The 20,662-nt window shown below is 53.5% G+C and overlaps 1 protein-coding gene across 1 annotated transcript in view; it reads right to left on the bottom strand.

Moving 5' to 3' along the window:
• Window positions 1-3,191: 3,191 nt before the first annotated feature.
• The window catches only part of SEMA3G (semaphorin 3G), a 67,320-nt gene continuing 49,849 nt past the window's right edge, over window positions 3,192-20,662 (bottom strand). The window contains exons 8-16 of the mRNA XM_073352540.1: window positions 17,431-17,545; window positions 16,669-16,738; window positions 15,330-15,474; window positions 14,406-14,637; window positions 9,832-9,923; window positions 9,147-9,188; window positions 7,854-8,079; window positions 7,052-7,191; window positions 3,192-4,861 (exon numbers count right to left, since the gene is read on the bottom strand). Of these exons, the coding sequence (XP_073208641.1) occupies window positions 4,403-4,861; window positions 7,052-7,191; window positions 7,854-8,079; window positions 9,147-9,188; window positions 9,832-9,923; window positions 14,406-14,637; window positions 15,330-15,474; window positions 16,669-16,738; window positions 17,431-17,545 (1,521 nt within the window). The 3' untranslated portion in view covers window positions 3,192-4,402. The remainder of the gene's footprint in view (window positions 4,862-7,051; window positions 7,192-7,853; window positions 8,080-9,146; window positions 9,189-9,831; window positions 9,924-14,405; window positions 14,638-15,329; window positions 15,475-16,668; window positions 16,739-17,430; window positions 17,546-20,662) is intronic.

Below are 20,662 nucleotides of genomic sequence, written 5' to 3'. Positions count from 1 at the left end.
CAGCCACGATGCAGGCAGGAGTGAGGCCAGCGGCCGGGAGCGGAGCTGGGGGCAGAATGGGGCTGGGGGGAGGGATGCTCCCTCCCCATGGGGGCTGGTTTGGGCCCTGCTGCACCCCCCTGGATGTTCCTTCATGGCCCCTGGGGGACATGCTTCACAGTTCAGGGACCACTGCTGTAGGGAATGCCTGTGTCCCTGCAGATTTCTGAGCATGGCTGAAAACCATTTCTGCCACCAGGTGGCCTCTGAGGGACAGAATAAGAACTGCTCAGCTGTGTGTCATAGGCCCCACACAGCTAACAGAGATTCTCCCTTAGCTCCATGGCAGGGGTCTGTTACCATCTAAATCCAAAAGGCCACAGTGACAGCTGTTATGTGCCTAGATTCATTATACTACTAATGCACTTTACACCTGGGGACGGGGAGGCTTGCATTTCCCCAGATAAAGGTTTTACCTGGTTTCCTTATCCCCTTTTTCCTTCCCCTTGCTTTCAAGGCTGGGGAGGGCAAGGTCAATAGTAGAAGTATGCCCGCTCCCCAACTGGTCAGCGCCCTTCTCATCCGCTCCCAACTCCCTTCCTTTGGGTGAGCTTACCTGGGCCAAGGCTGCCTTCCGTATCACAACCGGCCTGTCCTTCCAGCCATAATGGAGGAGAGGCTATTTATAAACTAATCACCTCCCCTGGGTGGGCTTATGGTAATGAGGGGGGGTGGCGTTAGACAGCCTACACTGTATATAGCTGTGAATTTGCACAGCTGTGGGACTGAGGAGTGTGTTCTGATTGGCTGGTTTTACATGCACTTGACTTTGATTAGAAGCTTTCTGGAGCAGGGTTCTCCTTTTGGTTGTGTTTGTACAGCACCTAGCACCACGGGGTCCTGGTCCATGACTGGGACTCTGGGGTCCTACCACAATACAGATAACAACAACTCTGTCAAGGACTCAGGCCCCTTAGCACCGCAGGCTGCTCGCTACCATTGGCTGCTGGCTTCCAGCCCCATGCCCGCACGGTATTGGATTGTTTGTTGTTTTACTCCCTTTCCTGCTCACTTTGCACATTATAGCCACTTTCCAAAAATAAATGCCCCGTAGCTGCACCCAAGCCAGCTGCAGGAAAGCGCTGATTGTTGGACTCTCTCTCCTCCCCCCGACTCAGGCTGCAGGGCCTGTCCTCAAAGCCCTAGATGAAGGCTAGCCAGTTACTCAGAGGAAGTGGCAAAGATCACTGATCTGGCAGAAGGGAGTTCCTCATCACAGGGCGTGTCAGATAACAAATATACTACGGTATTAACAGAGGGCTGCATTCCCTTTATTACAGTGCTCTGCAAAGCAGCACCTAGCTAAGGGTTTTCCCACCCTTCCATCCCAGTAGGTCTAAGCACCTAAAGGAATGTAGCCCAGCAATCATCTGGGGGGTAGGTCAGTTTCATTTTACAGATGGGGACCCTGCGGCCCAGAGCAACTCCAGGGGTGACTCCCCTGAGGTCACACAATGAGTCAGGGGCAGAGTGGGTACTAGGACTCCCAGTGCTAGAGTCCAACCCCTACAGCACAGTAGGGCTAGCCTGGTGTAACAGAGGAGAAACCAGCCCTCATTCCGTGGAACTTGCATTGCCCATCCTCCTCCCCAGCTGCTCACATTTTCCTCTGTGGCATTGGTGCTTTGGAACATGCAGATCAGACCCACCTGGCAGCTGGCTCGCTGTGTTTAACCAGGAACCAGTTTGACCAGCACCAGCACTTTGCTTTTTCCCCACTCCCACTCTCCCGGGGCACCTTGGGTGAAGCAAATATTTTACACTGATGGAAGCCCTCAGAGTGGGGCTAGAGTACGGCCTCTCTGCACGGGTGGAGAGCACTAACCTTGGGACAGGACAGGCACAGACAACACCATTCAGCTAAATAGCATAAAGGCTTCCCTTCCCCACAGCTGCCCAGCCAGGGCAAGCTAACACAGAGCCCCCACCCCCTGGACGGACCCAAGAGAGGGCACAAGAACCTGGAAGCCGAGAGTATGGGGGAGGTGGTTGGTGCATGGCTCAGCAGAGAACGAACAACGCTCCACGACACGGCTGTTCTGGGCAATGGGGCAGGCCGGTGGATGCCCCAGGCCAGATCAGGACGCCCTTCCTTGCTCAGGCACCGTGGGCAGTGCATACACCAGTGACTCCCCTACCAGCACCCATGGAGGAAGGTCCTAGGTGCTGGCAGGCAGGATGCACAACCTGGCCTTAGAAAACAGGGCAAGAGCACATTTCTTCTGGGTGAATCAGTTCTCAGCTCAGCCACAAACTCATGTCACAGCAGGGCTGCACTGCTATCCCACTGCAGCACAGCTTGGCTTTGGGAACAGAGTTTTCATACTTCAGGCTCCCATGCCATTGCACTCCCGGAGAATCTCCATTAGCACCCAGCTATATAGGGCCTATGACACACAATTCAAGACAGAGTCTCTTCTGTTCTCATACCTATTGTGTCTGGCCTGGCAAAAGGGAGTTCACAAGTGGTGTAAAGCCAGTATAGCCAGTTCTTATGCCATCCCTCCCCAGCGTAGACATGTGGTTGAAGTGCTACTGCGCTCTGGCTATTCTTGACTGGCCGACAGTCCTCTGAAAGGGTTGTCAGAGGGTGTAACTCAGAGCAGCCCCTAGACTGCTCTAACTGGCACCAGGGCCAAGCGGAAAATCAGGTTACTACAACTGGCTCCCTGGTGGTCTCTTGAAGTGACCAGGTCAGGTTGAGTGGATCCCCAGCTGCAGCAGAGATCTGATCCTATGATTCCCAACTAGCAAAAGGCAGCCAGCAGTCTGTACTAGCCAGATCATTACAATACCTATCAGCCATTACGCTGGCCTTTCTCTTTGAGGCTGTATCTGTGATGGGTTTGAGGTCAAAGTCTGATTTGGGAGGAGACTAGAGAGAGCTCTAAAGGATTAATCCTGCAGGGGAAGCCCCCAATAAATCAATAAATACATAAGAGGGATCAAATCCTGACACTTTGACTTTTGCTGCCTAGTCACTGGAAATATGCATTGCTCTAGCAGGAGTTGGAAAAACTCCACCAGCTTCAGTTCCACAGCTCGAACTGTGTTTTGGAAGCAAACAATTTCAGGCATTGCTCACCGAGACAACGTTCATCACCGCAGCCAACCCCACTCAATGGACACAAAGAGGCAAGTGACTCCCTGTCTGCACTTCCACAGCAATGGGTTGGTTTATTTGTTCAGAAAACTGATGGATTTCACCAGCAGTCAGTGAATAACGGGTCTGCAGAGGGGATCGCCTAGCTTGGGGATCTGCAGGGAGAGACGGAGCCTTTAAGCTCTAGATCACGGCCTCATTCCTGAATGTGCTGTAGGTGGGTGAATGCTGCAGCATTCCTCGAATGTGTGAACCCTGCCAGGACGCCGAGCGGGCAGGGGAGTCCGCGACTGGGTGAACGTTGCCACGACGCTGGGCGGGCTGGGGAGTCCATGGAGAGGTGAATGTTGCCATGATGCCGAGTGGGCGGGGGAGTCCGCGGCCGGGTGAACATTGAGGTTCGTTCTGTAACCAAGGGCATTCCTGACAGAGCCTGAGGCCACATGCAAAGCGACTAGCTGGCCCCCTTTCTGACTACGGCCAGTGCCAGGGTGGGGGGAGACAGCAGGGTTCCTGTGGGAGGCAAATAACGTTCAACTCCACCCTGGTGACAGTTCTGTCCATAACTGGGCGAAGCTCTGATGGGACTCACTCCTCCTCCCCCAACTCCCACAGTGCCATGGGAGATGGCCAGAGGAGGCAGACAGTATCCTACTGAACAACTGGTCATGGCCCCAGCTGCGTGTATAGGAATTGGCTCTTCTCTCATTCTCTGGGGTACTCAACCTGGCTACCCCAGCTCCACACCGAACCCACCGAGCCATCCCAATGCTGTGGATGTGGTGGGCTTTTCCTTCTCTCCCATCCGGGATGCAGCCTGCTCCTGCTTACCAGCCTCTCCATTGGCCCTTCTGCTCTGTATCGCCCCCTCCAACTGGCAGACTCCTACAGAACATCACATCCTTCCGGGGCTGCGCTGAGGGTCGTGGAGAGCCCCACCGTGATCATTCAATGTACCTGCAGCCTGGCCAGAAACAAGACTTCCCCAACTGGGAGAGATGCTGGGGTGGGGTGGGAAACGGAGCTCCCCAAGCCGTCTCCAGTGCTGGAATCAAGAGATGCCCCGTGCCTCCAACGGTGAATGTCTCTAGACTCAGCCATGTGGCGAGACAGCTCCTGGCTTGGCAGATCCTATTGTTAGGGCAGCCTGGACGCTGTTCCTAGCTGGGTGGATTCTCCCTTTCAGAGAGGGGATTGTTCCAGGATGGTCCCTCCTCTCTCCCATTTCCCCCCTCGTGTTCGCCCCCCTCCCTTTGGTCTCTATGTGGCCACGGCCTGCCTGGGCATCCGGTTCCTCTCGTGCAGCTTGGCCCTCCCTTTCTTGCCAGCATCCATACCGCTAAGCGCATTTTTGCTCTTGGGGGACTTGGCCTTGCGGCGCTGCCGGTCACCACACCACACGCGCTCACAGTACTCCTCCACCTGGTGCAGATTGGCGTAGCCGATCAGGTGCATGATGTCCTTGAACCAGGCCCTGTGCCCCGGCGGCAGGCGGGGCTCCGGCACCAGGCAGGGTGGGCGAGGGGACTCGTCCTCGTGATCCCGCTGGAAGATGTGCTCCAGCTGCTGGCTCTCGATCACCTCCAGCGTGACCTTGGTGACAGTCTGGGTGAAGCCATGCTCCAGGCTCTTGCAGTAATAGGTGCCGGCGTCCGGGCGGTACAGCCTCCGGAACAGCAGCCCCTGCTCCGTCTTCAGGATCCGCTCGTCCGTCTTCACCTGCAAGCGGCCACACAGCAGTTAAACGTAGGAACATAGGGACTGCTGGGCTGGCTCCGACCACCGAGCCGTGTCATCCCACATCCCACCCCGCTGGCTCCGACCGCCAAGCCACGTCATCCCACATCCCACCCCGCTGGCTCCAACCGCCGAGCCACGTCATCCCACATCCCACCCCGCTGGCTCCAACCGCCGAGCCACGTCATCCCACATCCCACCCCGCTGGCTCCAACCGCCGAGCCACGTCATCCCACATCCCACCCCGCTGGCTCCAACCGCCGAGCCACGTCATCCCACCTCTCGCCTCGCTGGCTCCAACCTCCAAGCCACGTCATCCCACCTCTCGCCTCGCTGGCTCCAACCTCCGAGCCACGTCATCCCACCTCTCGCCTCGCTGGCTCCAACCTCCGAGCCACGTCATCCCACCTCTCGCCTCGCTGGCTCCAACCTCCGAGCCACGTCATCCCACCTCTCGCCTCGCTGGCTCCAACCTCCGAGCCACGTCATCCCACCTCTCGCCTCGCTGGCTCCAACCTCCGAGCCACGTCATCCCACCTCTCGCCTCGCTGGCTCCAACCTCCGAGCCACGTCATCCCACCTCTCGCCTCGCTGGCTCCAACCTCCAAGCCACGTCATCCCACCTCTCGCCTCGCCGGCTCCGACCGTCGAGCCCCGTCATCCCACCTCTCGCCTCGCCGGCTCCGACCGTCGAGCCCCGTAATCCCACATCCTACCTCCCGCCTTGCCGGCTCCGACCACCGAGCCACGTGATCCCATATCCCATCTCCCGCCAGGCCGGCTCCAACCACAGGTCCCCTGAAGCCCTGCCCCCAGTCAAAGGGAACCTGATGGCTTCTGTGACTTCCAGACGTTCCCCCCAAGCTTGCACTCTAATCAGTCTCCCACCCTCCCCACCTCCATTACAGCAGTGCTGGCAGGTTTCCACTGGTTGGCCAGCTGCAGCGGAAGCTGGGGCAGAGTGGGGCTCAGCCCACACACAGCCTCAGTGGAGCACTGGGATCCCGCCTCCTTGGTGAGGGTCTCAGGAATGTCCAGGAGGAGGGCTGAGCAGGCGGAGGGAGCAAAGAGGGGGCACATGTGGGAAGCACTCGGGGATGCCGGTCAGTGGGGAAGCAGTGCGAGAGCCTTGGCTGGCCTGGAGCGAGCCAGACGGGGCTGATCATCAGACAGCAGGGGCCAACCGTGTCAGAGGGGCAGCCCCAGGATGATCTGGCCCTGGGGGGTTTGTGTGCACCTCCCCACATGGAGCAAGGGATGCCTGAAAAATATCCCTGCCACTGTCACCAGTGGAGCAATCAGAGCCAGAAAACCCTCCTTGGGGTGGCCTGTGGAGAGAGGTCCCCAGAGAACAACTGGCTCCCATGGGTGGTGGGTGGACCCCGCCTTCGGGAAGGCTAGCCCTGCGGCCCTGTCCCTTCCACACGAGGCCCTGCCCTCTGCAGCAGGAGCCCTGAGCCCCATCCTGTGGTCGGAGAAGCCCCTGGCCAGCTGGAACCCTGAGGCTCCCCCCCACCCCCTCTGCCAGAGGAGCCCCAGGCTGGCCCCAGCTGGCTGACCGATGCGAGCCCCGGCCCGAGCAGCCCCAACCCAGCATCCCGTGGCAGTCTATTATACCCGCCGCCCATGCTGGCTCCCCCGTGCCAGCTCCATGGGGCTACCCTGCCGAGGGAACCGGCTCTCCTGCATCTCTGCCTACATCTGCTTTCCTTGGGCACAGCTGCTCCTTCCTGCCCCCTGCAATCCACTGCTGATGGGGCCATCTTCTACCTGCTCTCATGGCATCAGGCGAGTCCTGCCCCAGGCCCAGAGCTAATCGAACGTTCACTGGGGAGGCCACTGCAGGCTGCCTCATCAGACAGCGAGTAGCTGCTCAGCGTGTAGAGAGTGGTAGAAACCCACTCAGCCAACACTCCAGCACCTCCCAGCCCCGAGCATGGACCGTAAGAGAACGCGGAGGGCAGACGACAGCTGCAGGGGCATTGCGCCCTGGGCAAGGGGCAGCTCATCGACTGGGAGGCCAAGAGGAGGGGTGGGGAGGACTCTGCTCATTGGACGGGAAGCTTTTGGCAATGGGTAAGGGGCACCACGCTGGGTATGTGGGCGGGGTGCTCCGGCACAGGAGGCAGACTGGGGGGGGGGGCGGAGTCATGCGGGGGAAGCACGCCTCACCTCATCCCTTCGCTTGTCATGGGGTCTCCAAAGGAACCACTGCACGGTGGCCTGGGGCGACTTGGGGATGCACTCCAGGAAGGTGCCGTTGTGCTCCGTCCCATACACCACCTTCTCCTCAGCGCTGTCGAAATCATCCACTGTTGGAACACAGACGTTTGCTCAGTGCACCCCATGGAGCGGGCAGCCAGTGCCAGCCGCCAGCCCACCCCGTGGGGGACAGCCCTGACTCCGCTCAGGTGAGGTCTTCTGGCCTTGGGCCCAGAGCATCTGGAAAGTCTCCGATGACCCCGTGCAGTGCTGGCAGGGCGTGTTTGGCTGGATTTGCTCTGTGGGGCAGGGGTGGCTTGTCCCCCTGATTGGTGCCTCTGGCCCCCATCACCATGTGGCATGACATCACAGGGACAGCTGGTTAAGAGAATCTTCATTTGTGACCACAGGGCCCACGCTCAGTGCCTCGGACTGGCGTGTGTGTGCAGGATGTCTGAGCTGGGCCCGGGTGCTGCATGAGTGACCTCCCTGCGCAGCACACATGGAAAGCTTGCTGGGGCAAAAACACCACCTGGAGGAAGGTGCTGTTCAGCTCAGGAGCCCAGCTACATGGGAGGACAACCCCACTCGGCCCAGGTATTGCCATGACACCAGTGGACCATCCGTGTGGGCAGGAGAGTCCTGGATGCCTAGCCGCCAGCTGGCCCCTCTAGGCCTATTTGCACCCAGCCACTGGGCTGCTGAGTGAGAAGCTGGCCCCTCTCAGTCACGCGTGGGCTGGAACACGAGCGGAGCACGTGGGCCGCCTTACCAGTCAGGTTCTGATCCAGGCACCGGTGCACGGGGTTCCCGGTCCGGATGTCCTGGCGGCGGAACCGGCGCTTGCTCGGCGCTTGGTACCTGGCGCAGGAGAGGCCGTCCCAGGCGCAGTAGGGGTCCCGGGCCAGGCAGCACTCGGCACAGGCCGTGCCGTAGGTCTCGCACTGGTGCAGCTTCACCTGGGCCACCCCCACTCGGGAGCCCACATAGAGCATTTGCTGTGGGAGTAAATGGGAACAGGCTGGTAACCAGTAACAGGCTGTTCTCCACCTAGAGCCCAGATCTCCAGGATGATCCTATGGCAAACGGGCTGGGCAGAGCAGTGGGGTTGGGGCACTCTCCCCTCCCCAGCAGGAGCCAGGGTTCAAAGCCTGCTTGGGGTCATATAAGCCTAGTCTCTGAGACTGGGTACCCACATCAACACCCGCCGTGCGGGCTGGCACCCGTTCTGCCTGCTTTGCTTCAGGACTGGATCGGAAAGGTTTGTTATTACAAAGACTGAGGTGCCACGGGAAAGCGAGGCCTAAACTAGCCTAGTGCTGCAAGGGCATTGGCAGAGCTGCGTGGGGAGCCCGAGGCTGGAAGCTGTAGAGAAGGAGGGAGGTGCATTGGTGTAGCTTTCGGATGGGGGCCCAGGACTGGAGCAGCAGGGGGGGCAGGGCAGGATGGAATTGTATCAACAGGGCTGCGTATGGAGGGTAGTAACCAGCCAGGCAGATCCATCAAAGAACACATGGATGGAAGGATGATGCTCCCTGCTCATCAACTCCAGAGTTCATGTCCAGATAGAAATAAACACTCCTGAAGGAGAGGAATTTCCACTGGGTGGGCAAAGAGGGTGGGACTAGGAGGGAAGTGGCAAGAGGGGCAACCAAAAGTTTAGGATGAATATCAGGAGAGTTTCCATTAAGCTGGGGAACGGTCTTCCAACGCATCTGGAGGAAGCCCCATTGTGTGATTGCCTGGAGACATCCTGCACTGGCTGCTGCGATAGACAGGATAGCTTAACACCAGGCTCCTCACACTGTGGTCCCCAGAGCTGTTGCTGCCACAGCCACGAAGCATCTGCCGATCGTCATGCACTGATGCTTCCTGCTTGGTCTAGTCCAAGCCGGACGCTGTTATGGTTTCCTGGAGTTTATATGGGCACACACACACCCCCTCATCTGCCCCCAGCATCTCTCCGCTCTCTGCACAACCCCTGTGTGTCCATCTATGTCGAGCACACCTGCTAACCAGGCTGGGTTCTGCCCAACATTTGTCCCACCGAGAAGCCACTACTCACTCGTTTGACAGAGATTTCCATCTCGGTAATGGGCATGGGAGCCTGGGGGAGGAAGAGACAGCCCTCAGCTAGGACACGGCACAGAAACGACCTGCCCCCCATCTCCAAAAACTTCACATTTGGTCTGTAGCATCTTCATCCTTATAGGTTTATTCAGCTCCCTGCCCACCCCCCACCACCCCATCATCATCTATGTCATTTATTGCTTCCCGAGGGCTAACACATCTTCACTAAAACTTCCCAGAAGAATGGAGCCAGCCCCTTCCCCCAGCAGCCCACCCAGATCAGACCGGATTCTCCTCTCACTTTCACCACTAGCCCAGCACTGAGTTCGCTGAATCCTTTATCTACGCCGGCATGAGAGGAGATCCCAGCCCATGGCATGCACTGGAGACGGTCGCACACACTTCCCCAAACAGAAGGCAATATGCCACACACTGCACATACAACAGTCGTACACACAGGCTCACTCATGCACCAGGTGCCACGTATGAAACGGTCCCACCCACGTGTCAGCACAGGTGGTAACGTAGCTTACATGGATTGTCCATGCAAACTATGTGCATGTCACTGATTGCACAGACACACTCCTATATGTGTCACACTCAGACATGCGCAAACATGCAAAGATGCCTGTATACACACACACCACTATCATTCACACACATGCGGCCATTTATCGCACCTTAAAAACCTGCAGCTCCTCCAGAATGACTTCTTCGGCTGTGGCCAAGTTTCCTTTCTGAAGGGCTATGACCTTCAGTACTGAGCCAGCATCTGGATGGGAATAGAGCAAGAGCATTGACAAAAAAGACCTTCACCTTGGCATCCCAGCCATCGCTCGGGGGGGGGGGGGGCAGATGGAGACAATTCCTGCTGCGACACGCCTGTTTTGTGCACAACCTGCATACAAGGCTAAGCTCTTCACCATCAGTTTGCATCCAGGGCCAAGATCCAGAGAACTGTCCTGCACCATGAATGTCAGGGCCTGGACTCATCAGGAGGCGATCACTGGTTTTCCCTGGTAGGATGTTGGAAGGGGTCCCTCCCAGCCAGCTGGACAATGACTCTCACAAACAATCATATCAGGCACTGCTGCAGGCCCTTTCTCCTACAAATCTCAAAGAGCTTTGCAGATGTGATGAGCTGAGGAAACTGAGGAATACGGAGGCCAAGCGACTCCCCAGCAGGCGAGAGGCAGAGCCAAGAATAGAATCCAGCTCCCAATCTCTTTCTGTAAACTCTAGACCATGCTGCGCTCATTCCTAGCAGTACCACTGTGTGATTCAACGGGCTGCATCTTCAGGGGCTGCGCCTAGAAGCACGGAGGGTCAGCTGGGCTATCCACAATGGCTGCTATCTTGCCTCGCAGAAATATTATTAACAACAAATTGGGCTTGGCTCCAAAATTTGCCTGATAACAGAGATAATTTCCACCCAGCATGAGTGGCGCTCCGAACACAGCAAGTGCCCATCACAGCAGGTCCTGGCTCCAGCATACAGTGCTCCACGCTGCAGCTGGTAGAGAGAGCCAGTGGCTGTTCCATTTCTCAGGGCTGGCTGTGAAAAGCATGGGAGAGATCGGTATCATTTGTATGACTAGCATGAAGACCTGTTTATTTCTCATGGAGGGGGCATCAACAAGCAGTCGCTCACGTGTCCCAGAAAAGAGCACAATGAATTCAGCTAGCCAGCTGAGACTTACAAGACAATGATGGGGGTGTTCTCTTTGATGGCCCCCTTGCCCCGGTGAGCTCACAGGATGCGTGTGACAAGGGGACGGGGCCCCGTGAGGGGAGACAGAGAACTAAGGAGTGTTGTGACTATTGGGTCTACAAAATGTGCCCCTACTGTAAACTCAACCACAAAACGTGAGTGAAAGTTCAGAAGTGATCACCACCTATCATTTTTGCCTACTTGGAAATTAACCCTGAAAATTAGGCTGTTTTCAATAAATGAATATTATAAACAAGTGCTAGCCAACCAGACACAGAAGTTGGATTAGTGCAAACAAAAAGGACTTGCTGATATGATTCAAGGACTGTTGAACTCATGCTTGGTAAAACAGAAGATGTGCAGCAAGAAGTTAATGGACCAAAACTGGTGTGACAGACCTTAGGCCTAATTAGTGGACAAAATAACAAGGGGGGGGGGATGTACTAAGTCTCCCATTTTTGTCCTTTTTGGGTTTCTTCAGGAGTGACTTAGATAAAAACATTTTCAGTTCTCTTCTCCTCCCCTTCCCACCTTGCATCCTAGCCAGTGATTTCCCTACATGCCCTCTGAATTTCCCTAACCCTCCCCACCCCAGTTTTGTGAACTAGTTACATGCAGTATTGCCAATTTAGTGACTGTTTGGAAATTTGAATTGAAATTGAAACATTAATACACACTTTAAAAGCATATACAGTGTATGATAAAATACGTGTATCTGAAAAAGTATAATAGATTTGAAAAGTATGAACATAGACTAGCTTCCTTATACAGCTGTTGTTTTTTATGCCAATGTCAGTGCATTCATTTCGGTGATGTTGGCCAACCTAATAATTTCAAATGATGATTTGTAAGCAAAATCTAAATGAGCTCTCCCTGGCAGCTAGTGATGAGCTGGGGGCTGGGGGGAAAGTCTTCAGGACCAGGTTGCATTTACATTCACACTTAATCTACCTAGGTATCCAGCAAACAGAGCTGTGTTGCCCAAGTGATTTGGGCTGGGGTTGGGCTACGAATCACTTGAATGCGGGGGGGGGAGGGCTCGACCCGATCTTTTTGCTTTGTTTCCTGGGATGAAAGAAGTAGGAATTCATCTCTTGCTACTCCCAGTCACGACAGCTACAGCTAAGCGTTCTTTTTCTTCATTGAATAGAATTTTGTGTTCTGAAAGAAGTCGCCTTCTGCCTGATCATGTGAATGAACTAATGAGCATATCAAGTGAATGAATGGAAGTACCAGACACACAAGAAGCCACCAAAGATGAACGTATTGCATTCAAGAAGTTCATTAACAGAGTTGTGCAAAATTATAACAAGAAACCAAGAAGGATGTAGCCAACTTTAATTTGTGTGATGATTTTAAAACATGAGTTAAATCTAATAAAATGGTCATGAAACATTTTTCAGTTTTTGCTATGGTTCCATACAGCTCACCTTCACCCACACAGTCTCACTCCTCATCGGCCCTGACACCCCCCTGTAAATTCGAACACACCCACTAATTTCAATTCCTGGGGAAACCATTGACCGGCTCGCCTCATCTCATCATCTTCCCTCAGTTCATCCCCAAACCTGCCAGCACTGCAACTTCCTGGATGGAAGGCTGGCTGGCCTTGCTCTTGTTTAAGGAACTTTGTTTTCACCAGTGAGTGCTGAAAGTCATCACATTCTCATGACATCCAGTCCTCAGCCTGTCAGTGTGGCTATCTAACTGCCAGCATCCCAGAGACATGTAAGATCCTGTTTTGCCTCCCTGCCTTGTTGTGTTACATCGTGCCTAACTATATCTTTCCTCCTCTCTTGGCTTTTCATTGAATCCTGAAACCAACTAAACAGTATCCACCCAAGCCTGCCCTGTCTAAGGAAAAAGGATCCAACCAGATGATGGCCCTGAACCAGATCATAACTAACGAGGATCCAAGCAGCAGGTGTCACAATCAACTTGCCAGCCAAACAACCCACTCATAACTAACCAGTGGTCCAGTGTTCTGAAATCTTCAACCAAAGCCATACTTCACCCATATTTTCTATCCTGTCTTTCCTCTACCTTGTGTGTCTGTCTGTGAAGAATAGAATAAGGGAATGGCCACATCAGGCTTCAGAGTAAAATGAACCTTTTCCTTTTCATCAGAGAAAGGTTGTTCTGAAAATCAGAGTCTGATATTTTGACTTCAAAAGGAGAGCTACTTTGAGACGGTCTGATTGAGTTTGTTTTGCATAATCACTCAGCTGTAGTTTCAAGATCAGCGCTTGTTTTAACTTTGTGCTCTTTCTTGTGTTTAATCAATAAACTTTCCATTTGAATAAATGGTTTTGGGTGTTTGCCTAGTAACCAAGTAAAACCAAGGGCTCTGTTTAAAAACAATCCCGAACCCGCCTATGACCGCTTTAATGTCGGATAGTGACAGAGTTTATAAACACTTTTAATTAATTCTTTAGGCCTTTCAGATCAATATCAATACAACAGGGGCCTGCCCAGTTTTAAAGAGACACCCTCCCTGAAGCTCAGGGGAGGCAGGGAACACAGAGGCAGCATTTACAGGGAAGCAGACTGAAAACCAGCCCCACAGAGGCAGTGAGTGCCTGGAAGCAGCTGGGTCTGGGTCTAGGGTTGCCAACCCTCCAGGATTGTCCTGGAGTCTCCAGGAATTAAAAGATTGATCTTTAATTAAAGATTACATCATGTGATGAAACCTTCAGGAATCCATCCAACCAAAATTGGCAACGCTAGCCTGGCCAAGCATTGAGAGAAATGTTAAGGTTAAGTCAGACATATGCATGTAAGCCTTTTGTTGTTGTAACCCTTTTCTTTGGGAATCCTATGTTCCTATGCAATAAACATTTGGAAGAAGGTGCTTAGAGTCACTGCATCCACGGATTGGTGAGAGTTCCCTTAGGGAAGGCTCTTATGAGTGTCAAAGACAGCTGGACCTGCAGGGACACCAAGGTTGGTCAGCAAGGGTGCTGCTGTTGGGGGCCACAGTCTGAGAGTGGGGGGGATCATGGGATTCCAGCCTGAGAGAAGTGGAGACATAGGGCTTGTCACTGGAAAGGGAGCACTTGGGAGAGACTGAGGAGGGGTTAAAGATGCAGCTAACCCTGTAACTGGGACAGCTGGTCTATTCTACTCAGATACCTAACAGCTAGTGCATGTTCAGATAGCTCAGTGGTTTGAGCATTGGCCTGCTAAACCCAGGGTTGTGAGTTCAATCCTTGAGGGGGCCATTTGGGATCTGGGGCAAAAATTGGGGATTGGTCCTGCTTTGAGCAGGGGGTTGGACTAGATGACCTCCTGAGGTCCCTTCCAACCCTGATATTCTATGATTCTATGATTCAGCTGCATTGCGGTTAGCAATGTTGGCAGGCCTGGTCTAGACAGACTGACAGCACCATAATCAACATGGTATTTTGAAAGACCCTGCTGTGAGCTGCAGCTGAACTGACCAGGGATGACAGCCCAGAAGTGGAGAGCCAGGGGAGGGAGCGAAGGGAGATCTAGCAGGCCTTGCTGAGACCGTGGGGGGTTCTCCTGTTGGCACCAGCTCACCTGTCCCGAGAAACATGACATCATACTGCCCGTCCTCAGCGTCCACCCGGTCCACCACAATCTGCCGCAGCCGGTGCTGCAGGTTGGTCTTCACCAGCACAGGACGACGGTGCAGCGGGTACACGGGCCTATACATAAGTGGGTGAGCACGGGCGAAGTGCAGGACCTCGTCGGGGTAGTCCTTGGTGGAGCTGTACTGCCGGCTGGGCTGGTTAGTGGTTTTGCTGGGACACTGCAAGAGGCAGAAGAGACAGCATTTCAGCCTGGCATTCCTGCTCTGCTCCCCTGTGCCATGACACTAGGAGATCCCACCTACAGCCTCTCCATCCCAGTGGTTGTGAGCCACCTGCTCGGCCTTAACAAGGTGCCTTGGGAATCTCTACTCCCTGATGCAGTCTGGGTTTCTACGTCCTTCTCAAGCTCAGATCTGTCCTGTTGACAGCCAAGGTGGAAGGCTCATTCCCATTAGCTCCCCTGTGTTATCTCCTCCTCCCCTGTCCAACCTCAGACACAGGCCTGCTCGGTGTGGGGGGCGAGACCTCAGGAAGGGTTGTTATACTGAATGGGAAAACATGCCATAGACACTGATCTGCCTGGGTATAGTTCATTTGCCTCAATTAAATCCCAAAGTGGGTCCCACCTCCCGAAACGGACTCTAACGATGGTCCCTGAAAGACCCAGGAGAAATAACTGCTGGGAAGTTCGTGCCAAGGCACAGCCACCACCCCTTCCTGATGCCAAATGGCAGCCCACCACCACCAGATGGGAAAACTAACCAGCCTTGGCCCAGAGGGTGAAGCGAGATGGGATTAATAATGGAAATACCGGGCCTTGGAGTGACCATGTGTATCATTAGCCCTCTGAAAAGATCATTTTAGGAGTCTTCTCCAGACACCTTCAAAAACAAGGGTGTGACCCACTTACAACTCCTGGCCTGGGGTAGGGCACCTTGCCCTCATATGCTGCCCACTGGTGATCCGGGCCATCCTTATGGGCAAAGGGCCCATTGAAAACTTCCCAGATGTCTGCCATGCGGTACACACAGATGGCAAAACCTTGGAAGACGTTGCTGAAATGAGAGGAATTGGTCCAGGGTGAGGATCCATTGTTAGCTACTCACACACACAGGGTTAGCAAACCCTTCCTATTAACAGTGCGGGGGACCCATGTAAGAGATGGGTGTATTGAGGAGGGATAAAATGACCAAACCAGACACCAAATCCAAAAGCTAACTGCAAATCCACGGGCAACAACCCGCCCAACGAGATGGGACTCGGCCTTCCACTCCTGATCAGCTCGGAATTTGTATCTGACTGCTCAGAGAGTCAGAATGATCAGATCACAGTACAAATCCCCAGAAGACAATGCGCTGAATTCAAACTAAGGCGGCCATCGTAAAAAGTATAAACATTCAAAACAATAAATATCATGAAAGTTACAGGTTAAAATAAGTGAATCCTAGCTATTAAAAAGGCTGAAAAAGGTCAATTAAAGTAACGAGCTAAAGAAATCAAGTGCCTTTACACAAACCCAAATCTAGGAATGGGAATGTTCACATTAGACAGCCCAATAACAACCTTATCTCTGACCCCAAGGCCTAGCAACCAAGAGACATAGTATTGCCATTTTCAGATTACACAAAGACTGCTTTAAAAGACTGAAAGATTTGCTTTGAGACGTCAGGTTTTAATATTTTAACTGTATCTGTCTTGCTCCGAATTATATAAATCACCACCTTGAAGGTCTGTTGTACATGGATCAGCCCAGCACTGTTCATTTTGAGTCTCAGATTATGCAGACACTGCACCAAGAACAGTATTTGGTATCTAATATTGATCCATAACTACAACGTATCAATCTGTAGGACCTCCAGGAGCTATGGCTATTTATACCAGCTACAGCTATTTATACATATTTACACCAAAACCAACCCAGTGCATTTGCATTATTCATCATCCTTATGCAGCTGACCTCTTCTACCATTATATAGTTACTAGACAAACTATCTCTTCTCACTTAGATTATATGCATTTTGGAGCAGGGACTTTCTTTTGCCACTCTGTTCAGCGCCTAGCCCACTGGGCTGGGATCCTCTTGGCCCTACCACAATGTAAATAATAAACAATAATAATACTGAGCAGCATGGGGAAAAGGGGTGGGGTCAAAGTTAAGGATGGTGTTGGAATGGCTGATGTTAATTTTCAAGTGACGGGAGAAGGCCTTTTGTTCATTATAGAAAGTGAGAGGAGCTGTGAGTTGTTACCTGATGGTGCTGAAGAGGGCATAGATCTCAGGGCTCTTCCCATCTTTGGTCCTCAGTAAGAAGATGTCCTCTATGGAAGAGAAGGCTGGTCACCCTGTATATCAAACTACCCCCTTCCACAGCACCCCACCTCACATCCATCTACTCCTTGATGCTCTCAGCATTTTGCTGGCTTGTCAAGAGTCGCATCCCAAGGGATACAACTATCCCTCAGCCAGTTCCAATCAATAATTCCCCCGCCCCGCTCCATCTCCACCTGCTGGGGGTTGGATAGAGTGAGGCAAGCCCCCCGCCAAGATTCTCCCAAAGAGACGAAGGCCAAGCTGGAGAGCATCTCTGGACTCCGTGGCATCCCAGAGGTAAACAGTTGGATCTTGTTCTTGTCCCCAGAGGCCCCAGGTCAGCAGCCCATCCTGATTCAGCAGAGCACTTAAGCCCAACTTCTAGCACAGACTGAACATTCAAGGCTTTCTCCTTCCACCCACCGCTGCCAAGTGGCCAGTCCCCTAGCCACACACGTATCATAGAATATCAGGGTTGGAAGGGTCTTCAGGAGGTCATCTAGTCGAACCCCCTGCTCCAAAGCAGGACCAATCCCCAATATTTGCCCCAGATCCCTAAATGGCCCCCTCAAGGATTGAACTCACAACCCTGGGTTTAGTAGGCCAATGCTCAAACCACTGAGCTATACCTCCCCCAGACAGACAGCCCCGATCCCAGAGCCTCACAGCCAGAGAGCGTATGGGCAGTTGCTCCTCTTACCCAGTTCATCGAAGTAGGTGTCTATCCCATCAGGCCCTGGGACAGAGCACACCAGCCGGGCTTTGTTGAAGGTGCTCCATTTGTTGACCAGCACCCGCTGGCCCCCTGCATCATTCTGGAAGGAGAAGGGACATCACTGCACACACTTGGAAGCAGCCTGATAAAAGGTTAGCTTAGAGACCATGAGCTTAGGAGGTTTGAGCCACATGAGCAGCCACAGAGCTAGTTTCTCCAGAGGGGACAAGATCATGGTACCTTGACAGGAGACAGTGGCAGATGGAGCATACTGCTTGACCTTCAGCTCAGATGGGATTATTGCACTTCAGGCCAGGGAAACACTGCTCCACCCCCAGCTATGATCCCTTCCCAGATCAGTCAAGTTATTATAATCAGGGCCCAAGAAGACCACTATTGCCTGAGGGAAAGGAGGACCAATCTGAGATCCATGGAGCACTCAAAATCAGTGACCACTTTGGCTGCATATTTCTAAAGTCAGGGCCCCAGAAATGAAGCCTCAGATAGTTTGAGGCAAAAATGTGATCCTAAGTGACTTGCCCAAGATCACACAATGGTCAGTGACAGATCTAGGAACTGATTCCATACAGGCCAATTCCCAGTCTGGCGTTTTAACCCCCACACCATCCTTTCTCCTTTTCCAGGCCAAAGCCTTCCATAACCCCTTGCCTTAGCTGAGACACAAAAGGAATACAGCACCAATGGAAGAAGCTTCCTATTCCTTGGAAAGGAACAGAAGCAGTTATTGGTAACAGCTGTAAAACCAGAGTCACTTAATGGAGCAGCTCTGGATTGACACAAGTAGAGCTGAGATCAGAATCTGGCCCTCCCTGGAGTCTTTCCATTAATGGTTATAAACATACCCAATGCAAAGAGAAATGAACATCAATGGGGCAATGCGCAGACCTTGCATTCAGCCGGAGTTCTGATCTTTCCCTATCAGGGAACTAGGCATTCCTTAAACCACCTCTGCCTAGCCTGCTTGGCCGAGTTAGAAGGGAAGTGCCTGTTGCCTAAGGAAAGGGCTGATGTATGGAAGCAGAAGATACAGGTTCTAGGCCCTGCTCCGACTTCTTGCCCTTCACGAATCCCAGCCTGGCCTGAGTTTATCCGTTGGCCTGTGCCCAATGGACATTCCCCTCACCAAGCGCAGCATGCGGCCCCTGATGCAGCACCCCGAGATTGTTGCTGGGATCCCCTGTCAGGCCACCCCTCGGGCCGGCTCCCTGTCCAAGACAGCATGTTGCCACTGGGCACGAGCAGAGGCGTGAGCTTTGTACCTCTGGGGCATGTGGGGTTTATGTAAATGCAGGGCTAGTAATCCTGACTCTGGGTGATGTACACAGCACTGGGCAAACTGAACCCATACCCCTATCCTTACATGCAGGCCCTGCCTATTCTGACCTAAGACCCTATACCATTCTGCCAGTGCACTTCAAACCTGCCCTGCAGCCCCCCTGCTATTCTAACCCTGGCTGCCCCACACAGCTCTGCCAATGCCTCTCCAGCCTGACCTGCAGCCCCCTGCTATTCCCGCGCTGGACTCTCACGCCGCTCTGCTGATGCCCCTCCAGCCCAACCTGCATCCCCCCTGCTATTCCAGTGCTGGGCTCTCACACAGCTCTGCCAATGCCTCTCCAGCCTGACCTGCAGCCCCCTGCTATTCCCGCGCTGGACTCTCACGCCGCTCTGCTGATGCCCCTCCAGCCCAACCTGCATCCCCCCTGCTATTCCAGTGCTGGGCTCTCACACAGCTCTGCCAATGCCTCTCCAGCCTGACCTGCAGCCCCCTGCTATTCCAGCCCTGGCTCCCCCACACAGCTCTGATGATGCCTCTCCAGCCCGACCTGCATCCCCCCTGCTATTCCAGTGCTGGACTCTCACGCGGCTCTGCTGATGCCCCTCCAGCCTGACCTGCAGCCCCCCTGCTATTCCAGCCCTGGCTCCCCCACACAGCTCTGCCAAAGCCTCTCCAGCCTGACCTGCAAACCTCACCTCCTGGAAATCTGACCCCAGGCCTGTCCTGTGCACAGCCAATCTAATGAGCAGACAAACTGAGAATTGGCCAACCAAGTAATTTCACCAGTGACCTCAACTGGGTTTACATAGAAAGGTCAAACCCTCGGCCCAGGCTAAATCCTCTTTGTGACGCTCCAGCTATGCAAAGGGGACTCGAAGCTGCACTCAGAGGGTAGCTGGGGATTCCCCTGTACAGGAATCCCTCACGGCCCAAGATGGGGTAGCCAGTTGTAGATATCATGGAAATAGGAGTTCTGTAAGAACCTAAAATAGGAACAATCCATCATCTGGCTAGCCAGGTAAGTTAGAGCAGCTGTGGGGCACCTCTAACTTGTGCCAGGAGCCAGTTCTGCCCTAGCATTTGAGGAGGCTGAGACGTAGCTCAGAGACACATTTACTTCACCCCACACTCAGCTGCATTGAATGTTAGCCCAGCACTGAGCCCCAGGTCTGCAGGGCAAGGTCAGTGTACTAACCCACTAGGCCAATTTGTTAACCAATGTGGATGACCTTTGGCACACGTGCATGCGTATTTTCCGTGTGTCTGAGGCATCGTAGGAAATATATGGTCAGTCAGTTCTTATCCCCACTCCAGCCTCTTGCCCAAACAAAGAATCCCACTCCAAGCAGGGATTGATCAGTCCAATAAATAACCTCTTTGTTCCCGTGCCTCAGTGTTTATTTCTGGGGTTAGAGCAGGAGCAGAGAATTTGCAGCCAACAGCGTTGCTCTGTTTGGATGGAGAGCTGCCATCCTCTCCTCCGGTTCATGCTGCCCACAGCCTGTTCCAAAGCAGCTGCTTCCACACTAAGCGACTGCTGATGCTGCTGGCCGACAGATGTTTCTCTTCGCCTCCCCAGGACCTCTGGGGCCTGCTAACTTGTGCTTGTGAATGACAGGGCCGGGAATTGAGCCACCGCCTTCCAGGTGCTGTAGCAATTCCAACACGATGCCTTCCTCAGAGCCCACAATCTGCTCCAGCCCCTGATTACTAACAGGTTTCAGAGTAGCAGCCATGTTAGTCTGTATTTGCAAAAAGAAAAGGAGTACTTGTGGCACCTTAGAGACTAATAAATTTATTTGAGCATAAGCTTTCGTGAGCTACAGCTCACTTCATCGGATGCATTCAGTGAAAGCTTATGCTCAAATAAATTTGTTAGTCTCTAAGGTGCCACAAGTACTCCTGTTCTGATTATTA

This window comes from Lepidochelys kempii, chromosome 7 (genome assembly GCF_965140265.1).
Source record: "Lepidochelys kempii isolate rLepKem1 chromosome 7, rLepKem1.hap2, whole genome shotgun sequence".
Classification (NCBI taxonomy): domain Eukaryota; kingdom Metazoa; phylum Chordata; order Testudines; family Cheloniidae; genus Lepidochelys; species Lepidochelys kempii.
This window is presented reverse-complemented; position numbering and strand designations above follow the sequence as displayed.